A 17392-nucleotide genomic window follows, 5' to 3' on the forward strand; every position below is an offset into this window, starting at 1 on the left:
ACCCTTCTCAAGAGAGGCTATCACGCAGGTCAGTGTCCGAGGCGTGGTTAGTCTTGGAGGCGGGTAGCCTTCAACCAGGAGGTGTGTTTTGGTATTATAATGAAGCAAAGTTCGTCTAAAGTTCATGATTTCTTCGTTGGTGTTATACGAACAGTGGTAATTCATCCTTTTTGACAGTAGCTATGTGGCTATCGCTAACGGTTCCAGTCAGGTACCTTCCAGGAACCTTGTACCGCACATTCCGTCCTTGGGACCGGCCGCTGCACTCCAAACAGGCCATTGTCAGGTAATGTACTGTTCATGTTCCTGATGACAATGTTGAGACAATGCTGATTTTCCGACCAACTGTTACAGATTTATGGAGCACCTCGAAACCACCAGCATCTTCCCAGATCTATGGGGCTCCTGGAAACTGCCAGCATCTCCCCAGATCTATGGGGCTCCTCAAAACCACCGATGTCTCCCAGAATCTATGGGGCACCCTGAATACGATAGTGACTCCCAGGACCTATGGGGTGCCCTGAAACCACCGATGTCTCATAGGATCTATGGGGCACCCGAAATCTGACAGCATTTCCCCAGGTCTATGGGGCTGCTTGAAACTACCAGTGTCTCCCTAGATCTATGGGGCACCTTGAAACTACCAGCGGCTCCCCAGATTTACGGGCCGCCTCGAACTACCAGCATCTCCCCAGATTTACGGGGCTCCCTGAAACTGCCAGCATCTTCCCAGATCTATGGGGCTCCTTGATACTGCCATCATCTTCCCAGATCTATGGGGCTCCCCGAAACCACCATCATCTCCCCAGATCTATGGAGTTCCCTGAAACTGCGAGCGTCTCCCCTGACCTATGGGGCTCCCTGAAACTGCCAGCATCTCCCAAGATCTATGGGATGCCGTGAAACTGCCATCATCTCCCCAGATCTATGGGGCTCCCTGAAACTGGCAGCATGTCTCCACATTTATGGGTCTCCTCAAAACCGCTGATGTCTCCCAGGATCTGTGGGGCATCCTGAATATGATAGTGACTCCTAGGGCCTATGGGGTCCCCTGAAACCGCCAGAGTCTCTTGGGATCTATGGGGCGTCCAAACTCCGACGGCATTTCCCCAGATCTATGGGGTTCCCTGAAACTGCCATCATCTCCCCAGATCTATGGGGCTCCTCAATACCACCATCTCCCAAGATCTATGGGGTCCCTGAAACTGTCATCATCTCCCCAGATCTATGGGGCTCCTTAAAACCACCATCATCTTCCCAGATCTATGGGGCTCCCTGAAACTGCCAGCATCTCCCCAGTTCTAAGGGGCTCCCTGAAGCTGCCAGAATCTCCCCAGATCTTTGGGGCTCCTCCAAAACTCCAATGTCTCACAGGATCTATAGGGCACTCTGAATACGATAGTGACACCCAGGACATATGGGGTGCCCTGAAACCGCCGGTGTCTCATAGGATCTATGGGGCACCCCAAATCCGACGGCATTTCCCCAGATCTATGGGGATCGCCGAAACCGCCATCAACTACCCAGATCTACGGGGTGCCTCGATACTAAGAGCGTCTCTCCAGATCTATGGGGCTCCCTGAAACTGCCAGCATCTCCCCACATCTATGGGGCTCTTCAAAACCGCCGATGTCACCCAGGATCATTGGGGCATCCTAGATATGATACTGACTCCCAGGGCCTATGGGGTGCGCCGAAGCCGCCAGTATCTCGTAGGATCTATGGGGCACCCCAGAGTCGACGGCATTTCCCCAGATCTATGGGGCTCCTTGATACTGCCATCATCTGCCAGATCTATGGGGCTCCCTGAAACTGCCATCATCTCCCTAGATCTAAGGGGCTCCATGAAACTACCAGCATCTCCCCAGATCTATGGAGTTCCCTGAAACTGCCTGCATCTCTCCAGGCCTATGGGGCTCCCTGAAACTGCCAGCATCTCCCAAGATCTATGGTATGCCTTGAAACTGCCATCATCTCCACAGATCTATGGGGCTCCCTGAAACTGCCATCATCTCCCTAGATATAAGGGGCTCCTCAAAACCGCCGATGTCTCCTAGTATCTATGGGGCATCCTGAATACGATAGTGACTCCCAAGGCCTATGGGGTGCCCCGAAACCGCCAGTGTCTCATAGGATCTCTGGGGCACCCCAAATCTGACGGCATTTCCCAAGATCTATGGGGCTCCTTGATACTGCCATCATCTTCCCAGATCTATGGGGCTCCTCGAAACCACTATCATCTCCCCAGACCTAAGAGGCTCCCTGAAACTGCCATCATCTCCCCAGATCTATGGGGCTCCTCAAAACTGCCGATGTCTCCCAGCATCTATGGGGCACCCTGAATCTGATAGTGACTCCCAGGGCCTATGGGATGCTCCTAAACCGCGGGTGTCTCGTAGGATCTATGGGGCGCCCAAAATCTGACGGCATTTCCGCAGATCTATGGGGCTCCCTGAAACTGCCAGCATCTCCCCACATCTATGGAGTTTCCTTAAAATGCCAGCATCTCCCCAGAACTATGGGATGCCTCAGAACTGTCATCATCTCCCCAGATCAATGGGGCTCCAGGAAACTGCCATCATCTCCCCAGATCTATGGAGCTCCCCGAAACCGCCATCATCTCCCCAGATCTACGGGGCTCCCTGAAACTACCAGCATCTCCCCACATCTATGGAGTACCCTGAAACTGCCAGCTTCTCTCCAGACCTATGGGGCTCCCTGAAACTGCCATCATCTCCCGAAATCTATGGGATGCCTTGAAACTGCCATCATCTCCCCAGATCTATGGGGCTCCTCAAAACCGCCAATGTCTCCCAGCACCTATGGGGCACCCTGAATACGATAGTGACTCCCAGGACCTATGGGGTGCCCCGAAACCGCTGGTGTCTCGTAGGATCTATGGGGAACCCCAAATCGAATGGCATTTCCCCAGATCTATGGGGCACCTTGAAACTACCAGCGTCTCCCCAGATTTACGGGGCGCCTCAAAACTACCAGCATCTCCCCAGATCTATGGGGCTCCCTGAAACTGTAGGCATCTCCCCAAATCTATGCGGCTCCTCGAAACCACCATCATCTCCCCAGATCTATGGGGCTCCCTGAAACTGCCATCATCTCCCCAGATCTATGGGGCTTCTCGATACCACCATCATATCCCCAGATCTATGGGATGCCTCAAAACCGCCATCATCTCCCCAGATCAATGGGGCTCCAGGAAACTGCCAGCATCTCCCCAGATCTATTGAGCTCCCCGAAACCACGAGCATCTCCCCAGATCTAAGGGGTTCCAGGAAACTGCAGCATCTGCCCACATCTATGGGGCTCCACAAAACCGCCGATGTCTCCCAGAATCAGTGGGGCACCCTGAATTTCATAGTGACTCCCAGGACCTATGGGGTGCCTCTGCAACACAAACCCCTGGTGTGAGTCCTTGCCCTCCATGGTCACACACTACAAGCTATACACCGATATTGTTCTCTCCTGGGCACTTTCCAGCCCAGCACAGCTACCCCTAAATTCTTCCCACTGTTCTTGACCTCTCTCCACCTCCCCTGCCCTTTGCCCAGTGCAGCCCAGTCTGGCATGGCCCCACAGCTCTGCCCACCACAGAATGCAGCAGAACTCTGCCACTCACCCCACAGCCCCAGACACTCTGAAGGGCACAGCAGCTCCTCTAGAGTGGAGAGGGGTGAGTCCCAGGGGTGGGGGGCATCTGTGGCACAAGGCCTGAGGAGATCCCCTTGTATGATGGAAATGCTGCAATGGAGGCCAGCTCTGTCACACAAGTGCCCACTGCCTGTCCTTGCCTGCAGTCACAGGCCTGCCACACAGCAGGTCTCTAACCATGCTTGAAGAGCACTCAGGCCTTCCACCAACCAAAGTGTTCAAAAGGAAAGCATGGAAGTGGGAAGAGAGCAGCTCAGGAAAGACCAAGCGCTAGTGCTCCCAGACAGTGCTGCTGTGCCAGGACTCTTTTCTTCTTCCCCTCTGCACACAGGCACTGCTCCCTGCAGCTGCAGAGAAGGTCTTGGAGGAAGGATCTCAGAAAAACAAGTCACTGCAGGGCCCTTTATTTTGGGTAAATACACAGAGGGTATGGGTCCTCATTTGCACAGCCTGCAGGGCACACAAAATCTGGATAAAGTGTGAATTAGAAACCAGAGGAAGAAACTTATCTGAATGCTTTCCACAAAGAAAAGTAAAACAAAGCAAAAAGAGCAATCAAAAACCACACTCAAAACCCCAAAATCACCATAAAAAACCCACCAGAAGGTACGCTGGGCTTGTAATGAGATATGAATCCTATGTAAATAACAAAAGGCAGTTTATTTCTTCTGAACAGTATCCAGTGATTAGTTTTCTCAGGGCATCCTTGATCTCACGGTTTCTCATGCTGTAGATGAGGGGGTTCAAGGCTGGAGGCACCACTGAGTACAGAACTGCCACCAGCAAGTCCAGGGATGGGGAGGAGATGGAGGGGGGCTTCAGGTAAGCAATCATGGCAGTGCTTACAAACAAGGAGACCACAGCCAGGTGAGGGAGGCAGGTGGAAAAGGCTTTGTGCCGTCCCTGCTTGGAGGGGAACCTCAGCACAGCCCTGAAGATCTGCCCATAGGACAGCACAATGAAAACAAAACACCCAAATGCAAAAGAGATACAAACTGCAAGTACCCCAACTTCCCTGAGGTAGGCATCTGAGCAGGCGAGCTTGAGGATCTGGGGGATTTCGCAGAAGAACTGGTCCACAGCATTGCCTCGGCAGAGGGGTAGTGAAAATGTGTTGGCAGTGTGCAGCAGAGCATAGAGGAACCCACTGCCCCAAGCAGCTGCTGCCATGTGGACACAAGCTCTGCTGCCCAGGAGGGTCCCGTAGTGCAGGGGTTTGCAGATGGCAACGTAGCGGTCATAGGCCATGACAGTGAGAAGAAAATACTCTGCTGAGATCAAAAAGAGAAACAGAAAGACCTGTGCAGCACATCCTGCATAGGAGATGGCCCTGGTGTCCCAGAGGGAGTTGGCCATGGCTTTGGGGACAGTGGTGGAGATGGAGCCCAGGTCAAGGAGGGAGAGATTGAGGAGGAAGAAGTACATGGGTGTGTGCAGGCGGTGGTCACAGGCTACGGTGGTGACGATGAGGCTGTTGGCCAGGAGGGCAGCCAGGTAGATGGCCAGGAAGAGCCAGAAGTGCAAGAGCTGCAGCTCCCGCGTGTCTGCAAATGCCAGGAGGAGGAACTGGGTGATGGAGCTGCTGTTGGACAATTTCATCCTCTGGTAATAGGGTGCTCTCAAAGTAGAAAAAAGACAGTGAAGAGTTAGGGCATTATTCTCTGAGCAATATCAAAGCCATTTCCCATAGACCCTCCCACTCTCACACACACAGATCCTTTTCCTTTTTTAGGAGACCTTCCTTCAGGTCTGTGGCTGGAGCCCTGCTTGGTGCTGGCCGAGTGTGCAATGAAGATCAGGGCCTCTGCCCGTTGGCTCTTGAAAAGTCAGCCCTGCTCTGCAGCAGTGGGTTCATGGGAACTGTTGGGGCAGGGGCCAGTGTGGTGTTTGACTTACTTTGTCAGTGAAACCGCTCCTAACCCAGAAGGGCTTGTCAGCATCTGCACTCCCAGTGCTAAGGAACCAGGAAGGTAAAAGTAGTTTAAGAGTTCTAGGGTTTTTTACAGCTGCCCACATCACCCCTGGGGAGTTTTCTTAGATCTCGGGATCCTTCAGCATTTCTGCTGGACTCCAGGAGAACAGCGTGAGCCAGGCAAGGCAAGAGAATTGCCTGTGGCTTAGTGCAGAGAGAGGGGGAGCTGCTCTGTCCTTCTCTCTAGTTCCCACTTTCACTGTGCTTGCACCTTTCTGAGATGGAGGGTGATCACGCTCCCATATTTTACCCTGAAAAGCCACGAGACACTGTTAAGAGCAAAGACATCCACTGCAGACCAACAAATGTCTCCCCCTTTCTCAAAGTCTCAGCACCCTGCTTCTAGCCAAGGACACACAGGGCTCATTTCACCAACCCAAAAGCATTTCCTCAGTCATAGCATCTCTGTGCTTCTCCATGGGGCTTTCAGATAACAGAAAGCTGCTATGAGACAGGTTTGCATCCTGCAGGGCAGCTGACAGCTTGGAAGGATGCCCTGAGGTGATAGCCAAGTGATCTGATGTGATGGCATCTCTGTAAGGAGAATCAGCTCATTCCCCAGCCCCACAGACAGCAGTGAGCATAACCCCTCAGATGATAGGAAAGCTGGGACACTTGTTCCAAGCACACACCTGTATGGGAGGATGCACAAGATCAGTGTGTGACTCTGCAGCTGAAACTCCCACCCCCAGAGAACCTGACAGCAGGAACAAGATAACAGTAACACAGACAAGCGGAGAACCAAGGAGAGAAGCAGTGATGGGCTGTCTCAGAGAGGCAAGGGGAGAGGCAGCTGAAGTCTCAGGAAAGATTTACCCTTACCCAGCTGTGCATGCCACCTCCCAGACACCAACACAGCCAGGCAGTTGTTCTCAGTCCCTGTGCTCTACTTCAGGAGGCCTCTATCAGCCTTACTGATCCCTCAGAGTTACAGCTCAGGAGTCTCAGTGAGCTGTTCAAGAATGACAGCTCCTCTTCCATTTCTCCTGAAAATTCCCCAAGACTAGGAAAGAGAAAATACAGGCTCTGGAAAGCTCCTTAACTATACAGCAATCCCTGCTTTGAGCTTGCCCGTGAAAAGTGCCCTCGGAAATGTCCTGCGGATGATCTGGAGCTGTGATCTGCTTGTCAGCAGAAGGACCCTGCCCTGCTGGGGGTTGCTTCTTCCACCCACAGCTTCTCCCCTGTCTGCTGTTAGAGCTCCCCAGGCAGGCAGAGTACTTACCCTGACCAGCGGCAGAGTCCCTGCCCCAGCACACAGCCCACTGGCCGCAAGGACCCTGCTCAGAAGGACAGCCCTGGGCACCCCTGGCTGCACACCCACCTTCACACTCCGCAGCCATCCCCGGGTGAAGGCAGCTGACATGCCCTGTCCCTCTGAGGGTGCAGCAGGGAAGCTGTGCTCCAAAGCACGTCCTTTTTCATAACACTGCACAAACTGTGAGTGGTTTCCTGAAAGATCCGCTAGGCTGTGGGATGTGCCAGATTTAGGACATCATTCCAGGAAGCAGAGCTGCATTGCCCTGCAGCAAGACACTTACCCTGTTAAAACCTGTGAAAAATTTTCTCCAAGTCAGCTCTTCTATGTCCTCCCACCCCAGGCTGCCTTCAACCTCTCTCTCTGCCTCACTTCTCTCCCCTCGGTGCCTGCAGGCAGTGCCCTCAGCCCTGCTGTGCTTTGCAGAGGAGCTGCTCCTGGGCAGAGCTGTCTCTCGGCAGTGCTGCCTGCTTGCCATGAGCTCCCTCCAGCCCAGGAGCCCAGCCCAGCTCAGCAGCAGAGGACCAGCCCAAGGCAGCACTTTCTCTGCCCCCTCTGGGCTCCCTCCAGGTGTCCCTGGGGCTCCAGGGGAACCTGTTTGGAAACAGGCTGAGGCAATCACTGATGTTCCTTCCCTCAGCTAGGGAGAGCCACTTCTTTCCTGAAATAAAATTGTCCTCTCAGAGACAAAGTTACATTTACATGTGACACTTTTTTCTTTCCAGAAATATAATCCTTCTCTCAGAGTTACTTTTAATGTATCAATTTTTCATGTTATTTTTTAGACAGGATACTCAGAGAGTGGCAGGCAGGGATCTCCTTTACACCTACAGAGAGAATGGTTCCAGGGGTCATTGGTGGCATTTCATCCTGCATATCTACTCATGGCATTTGAAGGAGGCTCAGCTCCCTCCCATGCACACCACAAAGCCACAGGAGGTGGGATTCCTCTTGCCTCACTTCAGGTGTGAGCAGAATGGACACCTGCATGGGAGCTCTTGTCTCAGCTCCCATCTGAATTAATGGAGAGGAAAGGTAGTAGTCAAGTGTTCAGATGCAAATCCCTGGTGACATTTGAACTGCCAGAGATGGTCCAAGATACATGTAGGTAACAGCAAACTGTAATGGAGAAGTTCATAGAGACAGGGCAACACCTTGGGAATGATGTATGAGCCTGGTAGGAAATTGCTTTGGCCAAGTGACATGGCAGCTTATGCCCAACCAAAGGCCAAAAGAGCCTTTTCCTTCTCCTTATCTTCATGGCACTAGATACAGGTATTCATATGAACGACTGCAGTCATGTACCATAGCGAGAGCTGGGTCTCTCTCTTTTCCATCAGCTGAATTTACTATACCTCCACTGACTATAATGGCATGTGTCCCAGTTCGTCCCCACATTGTCTAACAGAATTCAGGGCAGGTCCTCTGTTTAATGTCCAACTCCAGGGCCACAGAGCTACATGAGATGCCAATGCTGGCAGGGGCCTCACAGGAGCCGCAGAAAAGCAATTCCCATTCAGAGTGGGTGCGTCATAGACATCCCAGACGGCATCACAGAGAGTGTGATTTGGTGCCTGTTTGCCATACACTAAAGCCATCAGTCAGAGGCATCAGTCATCAGATGCCATCAGAGAGCTAGGTCTGCTTCTCCACCCAAGAGCTGCAGGCATTGCATGAACAGGGGTTTTTACTCACTCCCTTGATGATCCAATCAATGAAAAGACCAAAAATTTTCAGAGTGTGCCTGGACACATCTTGTCTTCAAGCACATCATCCTCCAAGCACAGCAATGGTCCATATCAAAACTCAGTGGAAGCTCAAAAAGTATTTCAAGGACACCAAGATGAAGTTTTGATACTTCAGGATCTGTTAAAGAAGAAAAAGAGATAAGGTAGGACCACTGCTGAAATGAGGAAGAGTAGCTCTAGATAGATCTGAGGTACTCTACGTCACAGCCTCGGTTAATACCAGCCAGGTCTCCCAGGCCTTTGAGCTGTGAGGCAGGACTCTGGAGGAGAAGAACCAGCAGTGGATGGGGATCAAGCACGGGGTTACTCAAGCAAACTACACCCTTACCAGACCATGGGAACCATAGGGGCTGCATCCAAGGGTGCTGAGAGAGTGTTTTTCCCCACGAGGTGCTGCTCTCTTGTGATCCCAGTCAGAAAGGCACTCAGACTCTCAAGTATCTCTTAAAATGATGTTCAGGGGTAGACGTGGCCTCACTGCTGCACCAGTGGGGTAGACCTGGTCTCCCAAACAGCACGAGCGGCATAGACCCGGCCTCCCTACCTGCGCGGCTGGGGTAGAACAGGCCTCCTTAACCACACAGGTGAGCTAGACCTGGCCTCCAAAACAGCGCGAGTAGCATAGACTTGTCCTCCCTAACTGCATGGGTGGGGTAGATCTGGCCTCCCTACCCTCACGGGTGGGGTAGACCTGGCCTCCCTAATAGCGCGAGTGGGGTAGACATTGCCTCCCTACCTACGCGGCTGATGTAGACCAGGCCTCCCAAGCCGCGCAGTTGGGGTAGACCTCGCCTCCCTACCGGTGCCGGTGGGGTAGACCAGGCCTCCTTAAATGTGCAAGCAGGGTAGACCTGGCCTCCCTACCAGCAAGGACAGCGTAGACCTGCCCTCCCTAGTTGAGCGGGCGGGGTAGACCAGGTCTGCCTAGGCAATGGCAGGGTAGACCTGGCCTCCCTGCTGGCGCCAGTGAGTGGACCTGGCTACTTTAGCCAAGCAGGCAGGGTAAACCTGGCCTCCCAGCTGGTGCTGGTGGGGTAGACCAGGTCTTCCTATCCATACGGGCCGGGTAGGCCTGGCCTCCCAACCAGTGCCAATGGGGTAGATTTGTTCTCCCTAACAGCACGAGAGAGGTATATCTGACCTCCCAGCCCACATAGGCCGGGTAGTCCAGGGCTCCCTAACTGCATGGGCAGGCTACACCTGGCCTCTTTAACCATGCGGGTGTGGTAGAGCTGGCCTCTCTAACTGCACAGGCAGGGTAGACCAGGCCTCCTGAATGGCGTCGGTGGGGTAGACCTGGACTCCGTAACCACATGAACGGCGTAGATGTGGTCTCCCTACCCGCACAGGCGGGGTAGACCAGCCCTCCCTAACGGAAAGTGCAGGGTAGAGATGGCCTCCATAACTGGGTGGACAGGGTAGACCTGGCCACCCGTTCAGCACCGGTGGGGTAGACCAGGCCTTCCTAACCGTGTGGGCAGGGTAGACCTGGCCTCCCTACTAATGCAGGCGAGGTAGACCAGGCCTCCCTATCGGCTACGGCGGGGTAGAGATGGCCTCCCTAACTAGGTGGGAGGGGTAGACCTAGCCTCCCTACCCACGCAGGACTGGTAGACCTGGGCTCCCTACCAGCAAGGGCGGGGTAGATGTCGTCTCCCTGATCGTGAGGGCGGGCTAGACCTGGCCTCCTGAACCACGCCAGTGGGTTAGACTAGGCCTCCATAAACACGTGTGTGGGGTAGACCAGGCATCCCTAGGGCGCCGGTGGGGTAGACATGTTCTCCCTACCTGAGCAGGCCAGGTAGACCTGGCCTCTTCTAACACACAGCCAGGGCATACCTGACCTCCCTAACCACGCGGGCGGGGTAGACCTGGCCTTTCTACCCGCGAAGGCGAGGTACAACAGGCCTCCCTAACTGCATGAAAAGGGTAGACCTGGCCTCCCTTATGGCACCAGTGAGGTAGACCTGGCCTCCCTAACATCGCCAGTGCGGTAGACCAGGCCTCCCTAACCACGCGGGTGGGGTAGACCTGGCATCGCTAACTGCATGGGCGGGGTAGATGTGGCATCCCTCGCCAAGCGGGTTGGAAAGACCTGTCCTGCCGAACTGCAAGGGTGGGATGGAACTTGCCTCTCTAACTGCACAGACGGGGCAGACCAGGCCTGCATATGGGCAAGGGCAGGCAAGACCTGGCCTCCCTTCTGGTGTGGGGGGGCAATCCTGGCCTCCCTATCTGTGCAGACGAGGTAGACCAGGCCTCCATTACCGGCAAGGACAAGGTATACCTGGCCTCCCTACCGGCATGGACGGAATAGGCTAGGTTTCTTTACCCATGCGGGTGGCGTAGACTTGGCCTCCCGACCTGACCATCTGGGGTAGGCCTGCCGTCCCTACCTGATCCTGTGCGGTAGTACCGGTACCCCTACCAGTACTCCAGGGTAGTACCGGTACCCTTACTGGTACTCCAGGGTAAGGGAGTTCTACTGTGCACTAGTACTGTTAGCCCTACTGGTACTCCAGGGTAGTACCAGTACGCCTACTTATACCCCGGGGTATAACTGCTGCCCCTACGGGGGCGTGGAAGTAGACCCACCCTCCCTACCTGACCCTCTGGGGTTGGCCTGGTACCCCTACCTGATGCTCCGGGATAAGCATGGCATTCCAACCTGCGTGGATACGGTAGACCAGGCCTCCCAGCTGGCATGGGCGGGGCAGACCTGACCTCCCTACCCACGCAGACTTTGCAGAACTGGCCTCCCTACCTGACCATCAGGGGTAGGCCTGGCATCCCTACCTCATTCTCCGGGGTAGTATCATTACCCCTACTGGTACTCCAGAATAGCACCGGTACCCCTACTTGTACCCCAGGGTACACCTGCTGTCCCTATTGCCACTCCGGGCTAGACCAGGCCTCCCTTACGGGCACTGGAGAGGTCGACTTGGGCTCCCTACCTGATGCTTCGGGCTCGGCCTGGTGTCCCTACCTGACGCTCCGGGGTAGTACCAGTACCCCTACCTGATCCTCTGCAGCAGTACCGGTAGCCCTACTGGTACTCCAGGGTACACCTGATGTCCCTATGGGCGCTCCCGGCTAGACCTGGCCTCCCTACCTGAACCTCTGGGGTAGGCCTGGTGTCCCTACCTGATGCTCCAGTATAGGCCTGGCATCTCTACCCGTGTGGACGGGGTAGACCAGGCCTCCCGACCTGCGAGCGCAGCTCACACCTGGCCTTCCTAGCTGCCCAGACCACGTAGACCTGGCCTCCCTGCTGGCATGGGCAGGACAGACATGGCCTCACTACCCATGCAGACAGGATAGACCTGGCCTCCCTACTGGCAATGGTGGGGTAGAACTGGCCTCCCTACCTCAAGGGCAAGGTTGACCTGGCCTCCCTATCCACGTGGATGGGGTAGGCAAGCCTCCCTGCGGGCAAGCGTGGGGTAGACCTGGCCTCCCTGCCAGCGCGGGCGTGCTAGAACTGGCCTCTCCACTTGATCATCAGGGGTAGGCCTGGCGTCCCTACCTGATCCTCCAGGGTAGTACCAGTACCCCTACTTGTACTCCAGACTAGTATTGGTACCCCTACTGGTACACCTGCTACACCTGCTGTCCCTACTGGCGCTCCAGGTTAGACCTGGCCTCCCTACCTGATGCTCCAGGCTTGGCCTGGCATCCCTACCTGATGCTCTGGGGTAGTACCGGTACCCCTACCTGATCCTGCGTGGCAGTACAGGTACCCCTACTGGTACTCCGGGGTACACCTGATGTCCCTACGGGCACGTGGGGGTAGACGTGCCCTCCCTACCTGACCCTTTGGGGTCAGTCTGATATCCCTACCTGATGCTCCGTGTTACGCCTGGCTTTCCTACCCATGTGAGGTGGGTAGGCCAGGCCTCCCAGCTGTCAAGGGAAAGGTAGTCCTGGCTTCCCTACCCCTGTGGACAAAGTAAGCAAGGCCTCCATACCGGCAAGGGTGGGATTGATATGGTTTCCCTGCCAGTGCGGGTGGGGTAGACCTGGCCTCCCTGCCTGCATGGGTGGGGTAGACCTGGCTGCCTTACCCGTGTGGATGGGGTAGACCAGGCCTCCATACCAGCAATGGTGGGTAGTCCCGGCCTCCCTGTCAGCGTGGGCGCAGTACAACTGGCCTCCCTACCTGACCGTCGGGGGTAGGCATGTGTCGTGGTTTAACCCCAGCCAGCAACTAAGCACCACGCAGCCGCTCGCTCACTCCCCCCATCCAGTGGGATGGGGGAGAAAATCAGGAAAAGAAGTTAAACTTGTGGGTTGAGGTAAGAACGGTTTAATAGAACAGAAAAGAAACTAATAATGATAATGATAACACCAATAAAATAACAACAGTAGTCATAAAGGATTGGAATGTACGAATGATGTGCAGTGGAATTGCTCATCACCCGCTGACCGACACCCAGCTAGTCCCTGAGCTGCGATTCCCTCCCCCACTTCCCCATTCCTATACTAGATGGGATGTCACATGGTGTGGAATACCCCGTTGGCCAAATTGGGTCAGGTGCCCTGGCTGTGTCCTGTGCCAACTTCTTGTGGCCCTCCAACTTTCTTGCTGGCTGGGCATCAGAAGCTGAAAAATCCTTGACTGTAGTCTAAACACTACTTAGCCACAACTGAAAACATCAGTGTTATCAACATTCTTCACATACTGAACTCAAAACATAGCACTGTACCAGCTACTAGGAAGACGGTTAACTCTATCCCAGCTGAAACCAGGACAGCCTGGCATCCCTACCTCATCCTCCGGGGTAGTACCGTTACCCCTACAGGTACTCCAGGGTAGAACCAATACCCCTAGTTGTACCCCAGGGTACACCTGCTGTCCTTACTGCTGCTCTGGACTAGATCAGGCCTCTGTTACAGGCACTGGTGAGGTAGACCTGGCCTCCCTACCCGCATGGGTGCGGTAGACCTGGCCTCCCTACCAGCGCTACCAGGGTACACCTGGCGTCCCTATCGGCAAGCGTGGGGTCGACCTGGCCTTTCTACTGATGCATTGAGGGTAGACCTGGCCTCCCTACCCACGAGGGTGGGGTAGATCTTGCCTGCCTACCTGATCCTTCGGGGTAGTACTGTTACCCCTACTGGTACTCTGGGGTAGCACCAGTACCCCTACTTGTACCCCGGGGTACACCTGCTCTCCCTACTGCCTCTGCGGGCTAGACATGGCCTCCCTACCTGATGCTCCGGGCTCTGCCTGGCACCCCTACCTGACACTCCGGGGTAGATCCAGCACCCCTACAGGTACTCCGGGGTATACCTGCTGTCCCTACGGGCTTGCAGGGGTAGACGCACCCTCCCTACCTGACACTCTGGGGTAGGCCTGGCATCCCTACCTCATCCTCCAGGGTAGTATCATTACCCATACTGGTACTGCGGGGTAGCACCGGTACCCCTACTTGCACCCCGGGGTACACCTGCTGTCCCTACTGCCGCTCCAGGCTAGACCAGGCATCCCTTAAGGGCACGGGAGAGGTAGACTTGGGCTCCCTACCCACACAGGTGGGGTAGACCTGGCCTCCCTACCCATGCGGATGGTGTAGACCAGGCCTCCCTACCTGACACTCTGCGGTAAGCCTGGCATCCCTGCCTTAAGGCTCTTTATCAGCAGACCATTGGCAAGTATTCACCATGCGGATTGGGCGGCCTGAACCCCAAAGCGCAGCTCCTAGATTTTAGCCCATCCAGTTCCTCTCACAGTGCCGCAAAAGGGTCCCGTTTCTCTTCCCGAGTTGGCAGGGTTGCTGATACTTCCCTTTGGTCTCTAGCTTTCCCCTCCAACAATTCCACCAACTTCTGGATGCCGTCAGCGGACTGCCCGTGCAGTATGTTCAAGGTGCCCCCAGTGCCAGTGCCTTCCGCCAGAGATCGTTCTTTCTGGGATTGTAGTTCCGATCCAACTGACCACGAGATTGAGACCGCTTGGGGCAGGGTTTACAACCGACTGCCCAGACCTTCCTGCTTCCTGTCATTAATTCCAACAGTCCCTTTTCCCGGGTAGTAACAGATTCTCCTCTCTCCTTGGGGTCCACACCCCCAGCCCAGTAGGTTACTTGGGACGTTATCGACTGATCACCTGCTGGTCCAGCACTCAGAAACACTCCCGGTCTCCAGTAACCTCTCGCTTCATCATCACTCAACAGTATCCGATCCTCCCCCCTGTTAAACAAACTCTCCACAAATACTCAGTGTCCGTTTCGCCCGGCTTGCGTGAAAACTTAGCTTGCAACATACCAAGTTCAGGTCCCGACCAAGGGGCTGTGCAAACAGCACTCCAGGGGCTCCCACCGTGCAGACCCGTGTGCCCTTCTCTTTCAATAAGGGGCCACACGTCCCTTTCCTTCAATTCCACCTTCAGATAATCTATTTCCCCTTGCCCTTTAGCAGAATCACTCTTTTGGTTCTGTGCTTGAATCAAGCAGGTGCCCAGGAGGGCACACACACTGCCTTTGCTGTCTCAACTACTTCCACAGCATAGTTCTACTCTCTCCATGACTGCTGCCGGGTCGGACCACTTCTCCTTTGCCCAGTCCAGACCTGGGGGAGAAGGGCTGCAGCCGTGCCTCCGTAGTAATTCCTCCATTAACACCATCCTGCCGACTGCCAATTTAAAATGTTATGGATTCACGACTAACCAAATCCAACAGGTGTTAAAACTCAGATTTATTCTTCAGCAAAAGTTAGTTAGAAGTCCGGTAACATTGTATAAAACCACAGGCTCAATGACGTAAAGAGAATTAATACTACACGGCTGAGTTAAGAATCCCCAAGATTTAAAGTAATGGATCCAAAATGCGTGGATCACTCACCTAAAAGCTGAGGGCTTTCTCACTCGAGGAGTTACCTCGGGCTGTGCCCTGACCCGATGGGGAGTCCCCGACTGCAGACCCGCTGCTCCGAGGAGGACTGATTCCAACATGTCCTATGGCTGGACCCCATTTATACTCCTGTCAAATCTGACCTGTGGTCATTGTAATGGTTTTGTGTGGCAAGGTTTTGGTAGGGGGGGTGGTTACAGGGGTGGCTTCTGTAAGAAGCTGCTGGAATCTTCCCCTGTGTTCGACAGAGCCCATACCAGCTGGCTCTAAGACGGACCCACCGCCGGCCAAGGCCGAGCCAATCAGCAATAGTGGTAACGCCTCTGTGATAACATTTTTAAGAAGAAAAAAAGGTTGGGACAGTGAGAAACAGCCGCCAGAGAGGGGAGTGAGAATATGTATGAGAAACAAGGCTGCGGACACCAAGGTCAGTGAAGAAGGAGGGGGAGGAGATGCTCCAGGCGCCGGAGCAAAGATTCCCCTGCAGCCCATGGTGAAGACTCTGGTGAGGCAGGCTGTCCCCCTGCAGTCCAGGGAGGTCCACAGTGGAGCAGATCTCCACCTGCAGCCCTGGAGGACCCCACGCCGGAGCAGGTGGGTTCCCGAAGGAGGCTGTGACCCCGTGGGAACCCTGCGCCGGAGCAGGCTCCTGGCAGGACCTGCGGATCTGTGGAGAGAGGAGCCCACGGAGCAGGTTTTCTGGCAGGACTTGTGACCCCGTGGGGGGCCCACGCTGGAGCAGTGTGCTCCTGAAGGATTGCACACCGTGGAAAGGACCCATGCTGGAGCAGTTCATGAAGAACTGCAGCCCCTGGGAATGGCCCACGTTGGAGAAGTTCATGGGAGACTATCTCCCGTGGGTGGGACCCCACGCTGGAGCAGGGGAAGAGTGTGATGAGCCCTCCCCCTGAGGAGGTGGAGCGGCAGAAAGTAACGTGTGATGACCGTAAACCCCCATCCCCGTCCCCCTGCACTGCTGGGGAAGCTTGGTGGAGAAATGCGGGAGTGAAGTTGTGCCCGGGAAGAAGGGAGGGGTGGAGGGAAGGTGTTCTGAGATTTGGGTTTATTTCTCATTACCTTACTCTGGTTGATTTGTAATAAATTGAGCTAATTTTCCCTAAGCTGAGTCTCTTTTGCCCGTGAGGGTAATTAGTGAATGATGTCTCCTGTCCTTATCTCGACCCGCAAGCTTTTTGTTATATTTTTCTCTCCCCTGTCCAGCTGAGGAGGGGGAGTGATAGAATGGCTTTGGTGGGCACCTGGTGTCCAGCTAGGGTTAACCCATCACAGTCATACAATTCTATTGGCTAGGAGGGTCACCTCAGTGTACCTGGCACGTCTCGATTGGCCAGTTCAAATCTCAACCTGCAGCCTCCAGCGTTTCCTTCCCCTTCTCCCTTCTTGGAGAACTTTTGTTCCCTGCTGGCAGGATGGGTGTGGGGGGGAATGTACTACCACATTGGGTTAAACCATGACAAACTAACAGTGCCATGTCCACCAACGAACCGTATCTCTAAGTGCCACATCTACACATCTTTTAAGTAACTCCAGGGATAGTGACTCAACCACTTCCCTGGGTAGCCTGTTCTCATACTTGATAACCCTTCCACAGAATAATTTTTTCCTAATATTCAAGCTAGAATCATAAAATCATAGAATTATAGAATGGTTTGAGTTGGAAGGGACCGTAAAGATCACCTAGTTCCAACCCCGTTGCCATGGGCAGGGACACCTTCCACTAGAGCAGGTTGCTCAAAGCCCCATCCAGCCTAGCCTTGAACACTTCCAGGGAGGAGGCAGCCATAACCTCTCTAGGCAACCTGTTCCAGTGTCTCACCACCCTCACAGTAAAGAATTTTTCCTAATAGCTAATCTAAACCTACCCTCTTTCAGTTTA

The 17392-nt window shown here is 54.5% G+C and overlaps 1 protein-coding gene across 1 annotated transcript; it reads right to left on the reverse strand.

Moving 5' to 3' along the window:
- Positions 1–4302: 4302 nt before the first annotated feature.
- On the reverse strand, positions 4303–5253 carry LOC142027924 (olfactory receptor 14C36-like). The gene has a single exon (XM_075022083.1). The coding sequence runs from the start codon at positions 5089–5091 to the stop codon at positions 4303–4305; it is 789 nt and encodes a 262-aa protein (XP_074878184.1). The 5' UTR covers positions 5092–5253.
- Positions 5254–17392: the final 12139 nt, after the last annotated feature.

This window comes from Buteo buteo, unplaced genomic scaffold (genome assembly GCF_964188355.1).
Source record: "Buteo buteo unplaced genomic scaffold, bButBut1.hap1.1 HAP1_SCAFFOLD_87, whole genome shotgun sequence".
NCBI classification, from domain to species: Eukaryota; Metazoa; Chordata; class Aves; order Accipitriformes; family Accipitridae; genus Buteo; species Buteo buteo.

What these genes read in the sequence shown, in the direction of transcription:
- LOC142027924 (XM_075022083.1), bottom strand. Translation starts at nt 5,091, where the DNA reads ATGTACTTCTTCCTCCTCAATCTCTCCCTCCTTGACCTGGGCTCCATC.